General features: G+C 43.3%; 1 protein-coding gene across 5 annotated transcripts in view; it reads right to left on the reverse strand.

Annotated features, from left to right (window-relative positions):
• Positions 131 to 14,005, reverse strand: part of STXBP5L (syntaxin binding protein 5 like) — a 187,319-nt gene continuing 173,444 nt past the window's right edge. For all 5 annotated transcript variants that reach the window (XM_021397328.1, XM_021397318.1, XM_021397302.1 and 2 more), the window contains 6 exons: positions 9,926 to 10,165; positions 8,577 to 8,937; positions 7,422 to 7,587; positions 5,019 to 5,130; positions 4,443 to 4,663; positions 131 to 3,440 (listed from right to left, as the gene is read on the reverse strand). In XM_021397328.1, the coding sequence (XP_021253003.1) occupies positions 3,399 to 3,440; positions 4,443 to 4,663; positions 5,019 to 5,130; positions 7,422 to 7,587; positions 8,577 to 8,937; positions 9,926 to 10,165 (1,142 nt within the window). In that variant the 3' untranslated portion in view covers positions 131 to 3,398. The remainder of the gene's footprint in view (positions 3,441 to 4,442; positions 4,664 to 5,018; positions 5,131 to 7,421; positions 7,588 to 8,576; positions 8,938 to 9,925; positions 10,166 to 14,005) is intronic.

Raw genomic sequence — 14,005 nt, forward strand, 5'->3', positions numbered from 1 at the left:
TTCACAATAAATAACCAGGCGAGAGCTCTTCCTCCCTCAGTGACGTTTTTAAGTGAAGTTTTTTTCACATACATGATAGATCTCAATAGAAAGCATTTAACAGTGTGCACTACCAAACTTATACAACATATACATTACATATATATATTTTATATATAGAATGTTCTATATACAAACATATACAACTTTTTAGATCTCTACAGCCTACAAGAAAACTGATAATTACAGTCACGAGTGGCAAATGTAACAGAAATAGGGATTTGTAACTGTCTGGAAATACTGAAAATATGTAAGAGTGGAAAGCGAGATACAGCTGTGACCCAATGGGGAGTACTGGAGAAAAGCTGCTTGAAAGTTTCTTATTAAAAACTGTAAGTTTGAGGGATGCTAAAGTCTAATTTTTCTGTTGCATCAGATGGAAGGCTACAGGCAGGTTTTTCCCTGCTGTTAAGACAGAGACTGGCGGCTGCCCTGGTAACTCTGACATTGCACACATGACTTGCTGAAGACACTTTTTTTCTCTGGGCATGCTGTGGCAATTAGCAGTTAAAGGTCATTATTGAATTTTTACACTAGGCTCTCCAACTGGCCAGCAGGGTCCCGCTCCAGTTTGGGGGGGCTGCTGATATCAAGGCCAAGGGGAGCTCTGCCCTGTGAGCACCCACATGCGGTGCTGCGTACAGAAAGCTCACGCAGCACTGCTTGCTACCACGTCATGTCAGTGTGCCATGATGTGCCAGCACTCACCTGGGCTTAGAGGCCAATCACACCAATTAGTAGTGGAATCTATTAATATATTAATATATAAATAATTAGCAAATCCCACTATTAGAAAGAGTGGAAAACATGGATGTACAGGTGCCACACTTTAACTGGTAAAGACCTTTTCATTTGCACCACCTTAGGGCATAAGTAAGAATAGGGACAGGTACAGAACCATCTCTGGTTGGTATCCTGATACTGAAGCAGATTCCTCAACTTCTCTGTAAGAGCAAAGGGAGAAAGAATTAGACCTACAAGGTTCTCTGGAGTGGTCTGAATGATCTGCACAAAACGACTTTGCTGCCCAGAGACTAAGTAGTGGTTTTTGGGCATAGGCTATTGCACAAGCAGAGTGAATGTGCACTGAAACGGAAGAGAGAATGACTGCGGTCGTGTTGCTGTTGTTTCTCACTCCGGATGCCCGGTTACAGTGATACTTCTCATAGGGAAGCAGCCAGCTCTGCAATCGGGCACTGGAAGGAGCTCCCAGCTCAGTTTGTATTGGCATCAGAGCAGGGACTCTGCTCTCTCCTTGAACACTTAACACACAGACATCCTCTTGGGGCACACACAACTTCAGTTCCTTAACTCTCAGCAGACCTGCATGCATTACTCAGGCTTGACCCTTTTCCAACCAAGTTTCTACTGTTCTCAAATTATAGCCCAGTTTTTCCTGTGACAGAGAAGAACCTGTCCTGCCTCCCTCCCAGAGGAGCCAGAACAGTCAGGGTTCTCCTTCTGATTTTGCCAACAGAGAAACGTAAAGTGCTGCAAAGCATACAACTCTTGTTGTGCTCCAGTATGAATTTAAAACTTAACATCTCAGATCTCTTCCATCCCTTTAACTTGTGCAGCTGGGCTGATAGTGAAGCCAGATTTCCAGCCTGTACTGTTTTCTGTTTTATTTTAAGAAAGCAAAAGATAGAGGAAAGACATTTTAAGAGAGAGAATCTGCACATGGGTATGATAGAAATCCAGTGAAGTTAAGATCTAGTTATGACGGCGACGCTGTCTGTTTGCATCAGTGTCAGTCAGGATTCCCTGAAGGAACATCCTCCATTTCTCCTATTTGGAAAAATTTGAAATTTTCCACCTGCTGCTTTTCTACCTTTTCCTCTATTTTTTTTTTTCCTTTTCTAATTTCTAATTTCTGTCCAGGTACATGAAAACAAGTCTTCAGCACCTTGGTTCCAAGGCAATCTTGGAACAATTTCTAACTTATCAGTTCACCTGTGTGGCACTGGACTGTACCTGTAAACTCAGAATCCATCCATATAAATAGGTGATGGGTTCTACTTACTGTTCTCTTCTGTCTCTGCAGGCTGAAGAGTGTCCTGCAGAGTCCACTGTAGAAACCAAACAAGCCACTCTGAAGCAGAAGCAAATTACATTTAGCAGTGTGAGCAGAGAATCAACTGCCACACACCTGTGGTGTCATTTTCTGTACGTGCCAATTCAGTGCCACATGTTAACAACTGTTTTTCATGCTCTTCCCCGGCCTGTCTTTCAGTCTTGCTGCTGTGAGCTCTCTCTGCTAGCTTTATGGGGTTACTGTGCAGTTTCCTTAGCATAATTTCAACCAACCACTTAAAAAGAAAAAAAGTCACTGTTCTGCAAGCTGTTGAGCAGGTTTCCTGAGTGGAAATTGATGGGACTCTCCCAGTGGTTTCCTATTTTGCCTTCTCTAACTTCAAGAAGTGATTCACATAAGTTTGTTTTCTATTCCTGCAACACAGAAGTAAGGAAACCAAGTGATAGAGAAACCACAGGGATGAAAAATGCCATAGCCGCCTTCAAGGACAACTGAGATAAATCTAGGGCACATTTTTAAAAGTACAGATAAGGGCAACATGTCGTGTACTCTGAATTGCAAAATAAATCATCTGCTCTCATGTTTTAATGACATTTCAGATAATGCCTGTCTAGCTACTTGAAAAATCTGTGTATTTTGGGCACGGGCTTTTGAAATTATTTATTCTTCTGGTAGGAGTTAAACAGTACTGATTTCAAGCAAGGTTTTTCAAGGGAAATTGAGTAGCAGATAAGAAAATGCAGATCAACTCATTTTTATGTTGAGAACAGTAGCAAACATGCTTGAAATGTACTGGGTTTTTTTGTAGTCTCAATTTAAAAAATAAAGATTTTTGCCATTTAAGTATTTTTTTTTTGCTCAATATAAATTAATCCCATTTTTCTTCGGTCACAACATGCTTTCTTTTTTTTTTTTTTTTCTTTTTTCTTTTTCTTTTTTTTTTTTAAGATGTCAATTAACCATGCAAAGTTTTCTAAGTGCATTAACATTAGAGTTTGTACAGAATATTTTTAACCAGACACACTCCCCACGGTTCATACCTACAGATTCTGAAAAGCTACATGCCACAGTGATGGTTGAGTTCCTTTTGAGAAAGACTGGCTACTGCATAAGCCAGGTGCCGCAGTAAGGCCCACACGACTAGTTTCCATCTCACATTCTGGAAAATTTCTTTGACTCCCACCGTGATGAATCCAGTATAGTAAGAGGAAAACATCTTCTAGGAGAAAAAATTGTTTCTTTCCGATGACTGGTAGACTGGGAAATGAATGTTGCTTCCCTCAACAGTGCTCTGAACAAAGCCACAGGGAGATTCTTCAAAAGTTTAAAACTGATACCATTTTTTGTCCTTGTATTTCAGCATCACCTACAGAAACGGGGGGAAAAAAAGGGCGTCACAAACTTCAGACATAGTGAAGTACTTCAGTGTCATTTCTTCTTTTCAACAGTGCCACTAGGTCTTGATTTCACTGAAATCTTGTTTTTAATATTTAATTTCATAATTGCTAAATGCTTTTAAAAAAGTAATTACTTACCTGATACTCCTGTTCATTAAAAGATTCCTCCTGAGGCACTTTAACTACTTTACCACTTTAGTTTTTGCAGAAGTTCCTACATGGAGCGTGGTTTTGCCCTGAATAAACTCTTTTTGCATTTCAGGCAAGTTCCTTCTGAGTATTTTTGCCTCGCACATACAAAAGCTAATAAGAATATAAAGGTCTTGTTCAGAGATGTAATGCATATTAAACCTGCTATACAGTTAACTGAAAAACATGCATTTTTGAGGAAGTATTCTTTAACCCTGTTTTATCTTAAAAAATAAAAAAAATCACATTATTTGATTCCCAGCTTAGGGCTGGAAGGGCATTCAATTTCCGACTCTACGCATAGAAGCTGTCTATTCCGCCCAGTCCTATTCTTTAGAACTGTATCACAGTGCTGTACCAGAGGTTTCCTCCTCTTCTTCCTAGTAAGATCTGTAAACGTTCCTATGTACACAGCCAGCTACCTGTATTCTGCCCTACTGCACAGATCTGCTGGACTGAGCGGCTTAAAAAAAAAGACCGGTCAGAATGGATTAGTGAAAAAGGTGTGAGACAAGAAGTACCGTGTTCTAAATTCAGAGATAATGCATGCTCATTTTATGAAAACACGAAAGAAAGAGTTGTGCAATGGAAGTTTCTTTGGGGATTTTCCACTGTGTGGAGGCAGGGAAGGACAAACGGCATGCAAGTTAACGTGAGTACACATCAAACACGGTGACTGTGTGAATGGGGAGAACAGCACTTGACTTTCCTGAAGGGAAGCAAAGGCCTAGCTGCAGGGTTGGTGATTTTTAGATCCGCGTGTGTGTTGCCAGGGCTTTTACCTCATGTGCATGTTTGGAAAATGCCTCTGCGCTGGCCATCATGCTCGCAGTCCTTTCATCCAGCTCTCCCAGTTTCTGCCCTCTCTCATCAAGGGCAATGCGAGCGCGAGTCAAGTCCCCAATGACTCCTCCTGCGGCTCCTCTCACACCTTCAATTCCGCCTGATCCAGGGATGTGCTGGGCAAGACTGCGAGAGGCTTTTCCAGCCGTGGCCTCACCAACTGCAAAGGAGAAATACAAACAGAAGGGAGTGAGAGGCTGTGGCACTGTTGATGCTTCTGGCCGTCGAGCTTCAGCCTCGCAGCGATGACACCTTACTGTCCACGGCACACGTGGAGGACTTTGCTCTCTGTACTTTCACATTTGCAATGCAGCCATACCCCCAGCCCTTCTATTGGTCAAAGAAAGCCGCTGCCATGAAGGAATCATAGACAGGGCAACAGAGAATTCTGCCCTTTCTTCATGCTGTCCTCTTTTTTTTTTTTTGTCATTAAAATAAATCTTGTGTGTATTCTTGATGACATGGGCAGGGAATCACCTGCATTAATTTATGGAAGAAAAAGAAAAATCACTTACAAAGCTCCTCTCTGTCAAAAGCTTGTCCACTTCCTCCAAAAAGCCCTTTGAGAAAGCCTCTGTTTTGGGCTTCTGGTGTTTCCACAGGAGTAAACAAATCCCCAAGCATGTCCTAGAAAAGTCAGACAAAAATCATATGAAATATTACTGAGATGGAAGCAGTTCCGGGGGGGTTGTTTCATTTGCATGAGCATAAAGAGCGACATGCATTGGATCTAGTCAAGTCATTTTAAAAGAGTCTGTCGTACAAAGAACAAAATCAGTACTTACCAGCTGTGTTTTATGACAGGTGAATACTAGGGCTAACTAGATTCATTAATGCTTTTAAAAGGACTTGGTTTTTTGCTGCCTAGTCTTGTGTTCGTGGAGAAAATATTTTAAGCAATGTACATCACGGAAATATCAGTGGTAACATTACATTTTGCTTAGAAACAGCAGTGGTGACACTATAATTGAATAAACAATTTGTTGTGAACTATGCGTTTTGCTTTAGTGATTACCCAGGCTAGCGGGACAGTCACTCTGTTCTCCCTTTATAACATACCTGAGCTCAGTCCTTGCTAGCAGTTCACAGTTGTTTTTTTAAATAAAAACCCACTGCCCTCCATGACCCACCCCTCTCCTATTCACAGTTACTGTGCACTTTAGCAGTGCCATCAGTCAGAATCTGACAGCACTGCTGTGGAAACAGAGATTTCAGAGCAGCTGAACTGAATTAGGGCCAAACACATCCCAGGCTCAGCTTTATTTGCAGCAGTATGAGGAAAAGCTGGATGTCCAGAACTGAACTGCTACAGAAAGCACGCACTCCCATTAGCGTTTAAAACCAGCGATGCTGTGCGAGGAGAACAGTTGCTGCCCTGTTGCTCGGCTCAGTGTTTGCTCATCCGAGCCTCATCAGGAGGATCCACAAAGCGCTCGGCTCCTGGGAAGCTGAGTGCCAATGACAAAGCTGTGACTCACACTCACTGCTCCCCTGCACTGTCACCCGATCCAGGGAGAAAAATTACTGCAGCCTTTTGAGCCTGAGTGGCCTCTCTCATGCAGCCTGGCTTGTTTTCCCAGATAGCAGGTGATACGTGGTCATCTGCTTTTTGTACGGGGGTAATGGCTGTGCAAGCCCTTTATGCCCTCTTATGGATAAAAGCCAGGGTAGAAGCGGCCATAGTTCAGCAGTGCAGAGAAGCAAGGGCAGTTTCCATTTTGTTGTTGCATGATGCTGTTAAAAGTTAATAACAATCTAGCTTATAACAGCCTCTTGCTTATAAATCCACCTTCCAAGATGCACCGAGCAAACCTTTTGATAATTTTAAAATCGGTTCCCTGCAAAATGATCTATTTTCCAATGTGCAAGAGCTTGTATGCAACACTCACTCCTCCCAGCGCTCCTTCAGACCTGAGACAGACGCTGCTGTGATGGGATTCGAGCAGCTCAGCACACGTTATTCCCTAGGGGACTGTAAGCGCTGGCAGGACTATTTCTTCTGTACTTCTATCCCAGCTCAGTGCTAATTATATAACTCAGAACTTGTTCACCCTCTTATTTTTTATTTTATTACTTTTTTTTTCCCTGTAACCTCTCACAATTCTTCCTCTTCAGTAAATGACATTTTAATTTGCATTTTCATTATAAAAAAAGCAAACCTAACACTGTGAAGAGCTTTGCTCAAAATAAATTATTTTAATTGGACCACTTCTGTAGCTACTGCGTTTTAATGTACAGTGGGAGATGCTTTCCCCATGTGGAAGAAGGGGAGTACCAATTAGTGGAGTGAAAATGATGGTAAATAATTAAAAATACATTAAAACAGAGTGTATTTTTCGATACTATCAGCACCTGTTTGTCTCTTGTTCCCACCCCTCTCCTGGAAGCTGTAGGTATTAAGACATTTTTAGAGTTAAAATAAAAAAAAATAAATTATGGGAAGGAATGCATGTTTTCACGGAGGCAGTTGCAATGTGTTGGACACACGCTGGTACCTACTGCTATAGCTGCTCTGAATGTGTAACTTCCCCTTCCTTCCCTTCAGTGGCTTTTAACAGTCGGTCTCTCGTATGGGCAGGCTTTGAGAGAAGCAGGTTGTGAAGAGTCCCATTTGGGCATAAATCTGGCTCCATACAGAGCCAGCAGAGACTGTCATTAGGTGAGGGCAGGCTGCAGACATGGCCCAGTCATCGGAGCACAGGAGTGCGGTGACAGCGGCACAGAAAAGACCAAGCAGCAACAGAGCAGCTGACCTCTCTCTGCTCTGCTTTGATAGAAAGGCAAATATAAAGGAATGTGTCCTTGAGGTCACTTAAAACACTAGAAATTACCTAAATTCCTCTCTGTTTTTTTTTTTTTCACTTACTCTTACAGCCCTCCCACACAAAGGCAGTGTGAAGTACGGATGCGACTCGTACCTGAAGGTTGTCGCACATCTCCTGGCTGTACGTGAGGCGCTGGATCTCAGTGGGAGAGCTGAGGTACAAAGCCTGTCCTTCGTTACTGAAACAAAAGGTCCGCGCTATCCTCATATCCGTTACAGGCAGATAGTTGATGTCCAGCAGCGGGCGAAGGCTGGGCAAGCTGAAGAGAAGCAGATACTTGGGTTAGTCACAAATTGCCACATGTGGTAAATCCGTTCTATGGCTGCATTTTAAACCGATGTGTAAGTTTATGCTTTTCATAACTGGAGGAGTTGAAGAACAGCTCTAAGCTGAAAAAATCTGCCATCCACACGGTGCCTTCCTTTCTGCTTTGCTTCCCTGCAGGGAGGAGTTCCAGCCGCCTTGCCTCAATGCTCAGCTCCTGCCATTGCCTGGATGTGGGACATGCCCGTGACACAGCATGGCTTGTGCCATGTGGCTGGGCAGTGTGCAGGGTATGGCCTGCCTCTAGTCACTGCTGGGCACGTGGCAGAGCCCTGCTTGCACCCTGTGAGCAAAGGCTCCAGCATCCCCCTCTGCTGTCCTTCAGCTTCTCCTGCTTCAACTCATTGGCTGTACAGCAGGATGGCACTTTCCCAAATTCAAACGGCATGACCAGGGAAGGGGTGATGTGGGGACGCAGGGGCATAGCTGCAGTGATGCTACGCAGTCAGCTCAATGGGGCAATGGCAAGGAAGAGAAACTAGGTGCCCTGAGTGGAAAAATCTGAAATGGGACTGACCCCTTCACACTGGACAAAAAGTACCATTTCTATGCCTGAGTTGTTCCGTATGCTCTATACCTGACTTACAGTAACTGAGAAAAACTACAAGTTTTATACCAGTTATAAATCATCAGCCATTAGCTGTCACCATGGGGGAGTTACTATGAAATAGAGGAGCTTGTTTTGCTACTCCACCACCTTAACTCCCCATGTGGAGGCAGGCCAAGGAACAGGTATGGCTGCGGGCAAGGTAATGCTCCCAGAGGAGCAATTACTTGTACATAAAATGTGCACTAAATGCATCTATCAGGGAGCTAACGCAGAGCATCAACCATGTAAGCACACCGCAGCAAATGCAAGTGGAACGCAATGGCACTGGGCCACCTCTTTTCTTAGTTTTGCCATGAGATTAGATAGATAAGTACCTCAGTGTCATGATGTGCCCATTGGCACAAAAGCACGCCAGACAGACGCTGTTACAGAGGGTGACCACATCTGCTTGCAATAAAAAGGACGTTTCGGTGATGTTGTGGACATAAAGACATGTTTGGGAAGGCAATGAGAAGACTTTGGCTTGTTTTTCTGAACAAATGACTGCAAATTGATGATCACCCATATCCTGGGAGGAGGAAGGGGAATGCATGACAAGTTTCCTTTTCCTTGTTTTTTCACCATCATCAGCACTGTGTGGGTCCCTCCATACTTCATACGGTGGATGTATCAATGTCCCCGTGCAGTCCAAGCATGCGAAGGTCAGCACGGCTCCTTTCAGTGTCAGAACTGTGCCTGCAAAATACAAACTTCTCTCACTGGCATTGGCACCACAGTTTAACTGGTTGTCAGCACAGCGGACACATGGCACAGGTGACACCTGGCTTTTGCTTTTGAAAATACAGAAAACACATTAATCTAGTCAGGGTGACAAGTCTTCCTTGCTCAGTTCTTCCTGACCACACAGGAAGGTGAACACATAGGCTGTCACTACTGAAAGGTCTCAGGCAGCCCATGTCAAATAATCTGTACAGTACATGCTACTGAATATCATAAAGATAGACTGCTTCTTTTTTCCCCTTCTTTTTTTTTGTCTTTTTAATTTATCTCTACCAGTAGGATCATTTATTTCCCAACCAGTAAAATTTCTACCCTTAGTCTGGTGTCCATCCAGTATTGTTTTTCTAAAAAAAAAAGGGTGAGGGGCTTACCACTATTCCTGTGACACTCTGTTTTCGAACATTGTTTTACTCACAACATGATAAGCACATCCTGCCTCTTACCTCTGACCTCTCTCAGCCCTCTGTCCTCTCTGCTTTGCCATCTGTCACTCACTCAGCCAAAGATCTCTCCTGGTACATCAACCTGCCAACATTTGTGTTTCCTTTCCTGAGCTCCCTTCTGCTTCTCTGCAGCCTTCTGACAGGAAGGACAGCCAAACTGTTCACAGCATCCCAGATAGGATAGCATCAGAGCAGCACACAGGACTGCAGTTTCCCAGTATGAAGGATCTCTGCTAATTTCCCTGTCCTCACAAGAAATAAATGTGACTTTGCCCAAGATGCAGGGCAAACTTCAAGGGTAACACAACTTAAGTGCTGTAGTTTGTGGAGCTGTGGGTTTCTCACATGCATCTCTTTTTACCCATGTGCCCTTAATGTAGTGAGTGACTACTACTTAATACATTTCTTGAGAATTTTCTGGCAAAAAGGCTATATAAAATCACACCGTTTCTTTGCCATTGTACCAAGATGGATAATCACGAAAAAGGCTGCACTCTTACCACTCGGTGACACCATGACTGGCTCTGACTGCCGTAAGTCGTCACTGGCAGGCAGGTTAAGAGAGAGGATTAAGACCATACCAAGGCCCGTTCCAACCCAGAGACACGAGGAGACAGCGGAGTCATTCTTTCGGGCAAAGGACTCCATGAAGTACAAGGCTGTGATTGCCTCCTTGGAGTCCCTGTCAATACTTGACACACTGGAGCTTCGGGAACGGCTGAAGGAGTTTTCCCGGTTTTCTGTATGAATAAATACAATTGAATAGGCATAAGCTGGTAACCTGAGAACAGGTAGAGGCCTGCAACAAATACAAACTCCCTGCAGGACACTGAAAACACAGCATTTTCACAACCTAGGAAAACATTCTGATACAAGCAACATACCAGCTTCCTGCCAGAGTATAAATAAGTGTGGAAAACGCTGTCAGACCTCATCAGTTAGATCTGCATTAGAAATAGCTGCTTATTATGAAGATTAGCATAGACTAATTAGAGTTTACAACAGCCTTACCTCAAAGGACTTGTTCTAAATAGCATGAAATAATTTTAGACCCATATGCTACCAATGCATTCAATATTAATCTATGTATCTCATCGCTGTAGGACACCAAGGGAGAAGCCATTTTCAACTTCAGAACACGTGTTCTTTGCTCCACTCCTTTTCCCACAGCTAGGAAGCACAAGCACCAAGTTCACAGCCGCTGCGTATCGTCAAGCTCTCTAGGGGAAAGACACCCATCACTAGACTATCCCAGCATCCAAGACGTCTCAGGGCACACATCAGCTCTGGCTTCCCAGGCACTGAAATGGGAAACCTGCTCTGTGCCCTTGATGACAACAGCATGGTGAGCTGGCACTGATGGCTTCATCTTTTTGCCTAAACTTTAGCAGACAACAGCGAGATCCAGGTGGAGACAGAGCCACACTGATGGAGACCCTCAGCTCTTCAGGGGGAAGTGGCAGCAAACACGGTCTGACTGCTGAAGGGCTCAGGGATCCCTACTTTGCTTTGCCTTGCGCCAAGAAGGACGCCCAAAACTGTGCAAGGGATCTGCTGGCAGTAGCCGTGTGTGTCACTGGCAACATGCTGGAGTCTAAGAAGCACAGTGAGGCTAAAAGGTTCCTGAAGACTAAGGGAGCCAGAGTGAAGAAGAGAGCAGGGCTGGCCACCAGCATAGTGTTTGCAAAGTAGTTTGTGTCAGTACTGCTGTCTGCCAAAATGGAGTCAAAGTCAGGTCTTGAACACCAGAAACCTCACATTCTCTTCTGCAACACAAACATCAGAGGAATAGGAGGTTATGGAGATGGAGAATATTTGAAGGTATCAGACCTGAAATAGAATGCTCACTTCTGAACCTAGCATTATGAAGTAGATTTGTGTTTGGTACAAAATTCTCCTATCTTGGCACAGACAGCCGTCTCTTCAGAGCCTGCAGAAATAAAGAAGAGGAATACTGTCTACCATGGTTAAGAATAAAATTGGAAAAAGGCTTTCTCAAACACTCCAGTTTAAAACTGGGCTAAGCCTCATATTGTTTCTCCACGAGAAGCAGTTGTTTGGCGGTGAATGTTCCTCAGACCACATGCTGCATTAGATTCCCTATCCAGATCAATGCACGTGAACTACGGAAATTATCCTCTTCACAGCAGCTACCTGGAAAATACCAGAGAGAACCACAGCAAAGCACTACTGGAACAACACCAGGCATTGCTATATATGCTACCTTACATGCCTGTGTTGGCACACAGGGATGGGGGCAGATTAACATGCTGCTCAGACATACTTGGCACAGCTGCTGTTCTTGGAGGGCATCTGCAGCTTTTCAAACAGGAGCTTCAGAGAAGAGCATTCCCTGGCGCTTCAGGCCCACTCTAATGAAAGAGAAACTCGTGTCTATTTGAATTTCCAAGCATTGCCTTCTCCTCACCCTGTTTCACCTTCTTTATGTAGGCACTGTTGTTATTCTAGTTCTAGCTCAGTGCTGCCAAATATATCTGCAGAAACCTGGGAATTTTTATTCATGTGAAAAGCTTCTAATACCTTGAGAATCATTGTCTCCCATAACCCCAAGCACTTTGTACTTCTGCAGTGGACTGGTTGGCCCAGCTCCTTCCTAAGGACAGCAGCTGATGGGCAAAGAAGGGCAGAGGAGTAATTTCAAGGCACAAATCCTCAGGGCTTCACACACACACACACACACACACACACACACACACACACACACACACGGATATATAAATATATAAAATTCAAAGGATACCTTATTTTAAAAATCTGTTCTTACATAATTAATTTTCTCTTTAAAAGTCGTAACATTCAAATATAGTGGTGCTCAAACTAAGAAAGATATTGAAAGGACAAAAATGCATCTGCTTAGTTAGCATAGACTACATACACAGACCTTAAAATATATGATGTGCCATTTGCATGTGTCATCGAGCTTTCTCCCTCTGTAAATTAACAAGAAATGTTCTTCTCTCCTGTACAGTACAGTTAACTAAGACATCTTAGCAGAACTGACATTAACAGATATAGTCTTTGGGACACTTTTGGGAACATACTGTGCAACTTTCTATTAAATACACTACTCAAAACGAAACACAAAAGATCAGCATGACACTTGTCAAAGTTTGATGTCATTAAACATATCTGAACAGTAAAACAAAACCCATGGAAGGCTGCAATCAGTATGGAACTTTAATAGCTAGCTCTAAAAGAAGGCTGAAATCTCTCCTCTTCTAGATTTTGGTATAGAACTTAGTTCAGTACTGTTCCCCTCACACATCCCTTCTCAAAGAGATTATACCTCAAATTCTCTATTTTGAAACCACTCCAGTATATCCTAGAGAAACATTAAAGACATGTTCTTTGGGAAACAAAAAATGTACCTAGCTTAATTTCTACATTTAAAATGATGTCCCATCTGCTAAAAGTTGTTATGCACAAACACTGTCATTCCGCAGTGATCTGTAGCACAGATTACGGGTTTCATATGTAGCACTGTTATGGGTTTTCTCATATATTTACCTCCTGTTCCATGGCAATACAGGTGTAGTAACAGTGACAGCTACATCTCTCTGCCCATGACTGTGAACCAGCACCTGGACCACTTCAGGTATTCCCTTTAACCTGGCTCAAAGTTTTTTTGTTCTCCCTGCTTCAGTGAGAAGACAGCCATTCATATGTGGAAGGCAAATAATTTTCTGCTCCACAGTTCTCTTTCCCTCATTATTCTCTCCAGAATATTCTGCTACATTACTCTTTCTCATAAATGTGCTTCTGCCTCTTAATTGCCTCCTGCTTTGAGGGAGTCAGTGTTCTCTTTTCTTTGAGAGGCATTTATCCAACTCCAGCGATCCCTCTGTTACCACTCAGCTGTCTCTCTTTTAGGCTAGCATGCCACTCTTCCTTTTGTAGACCTGGATTTATTGACTTTTGTCCTCTTTTTTTTTTTTTCTTTCCAAAGAGGTCTCCAGGCTATTCCTGCAGCTGGGAGCTGAGAGCACTATCTGAGTGTTCCCTGAGAGCCAAGCAATGACTGTCATTAGGGAGATGCTGCTATCCAGGTTGGTAGACCATAGCCTAAGCAGCTCTGAGCAAAAGCATCATTATCTGCAGTGAGGAAATTTCAAACAGCTGCATACTGTGGGTTAGGACCATGCTATAGAAATACCACTACAAAAGTAGTCCTGCTTTCCTCAAAATGGCTTCATTCAACCCCGTTGTTTGCACGGTATGGATTAGTGAGATGTAGATGGACGCTCGGGAACCAGTTTCCTTTGTAACACTGGATGGATGGTTAAATTCCAGCTAGGAGCAACAGCATACAAGTAGAAGGCTCCTGATTTAAGAACAATTGCAAAACCTCCAATATGCTACCCACCTCACAGACAGAAACACAGAAGGACACTTCAACTCACATACCAGGATAAAAATGAAGCCAGCGTTTTTGGGTCTTACCTTTGTTCATCCATGTGTGAGCAGTACAGTGACGCTCGTCGTGTGAGAATGAACTGATTCCATGTAATTGCTGAAGCATTGCCCGTCTGGAAATGTAACCTACTGCCACAAAATCGTGT

Source organism: Numida meleagris, chromosome 1 (genome assembly GCF_002078875.1).
Source record: "Numida meleagris isolate 19003 breed g44 Domestic line chromosome 1, NumMel1.0, whole genome shotgun sequence".
NCBI classification, from domain to species: Eukaryota; Metazoa; Chordata; class Aves; order Galliformes; family Numididae; genus Numida; species Numida meleagris.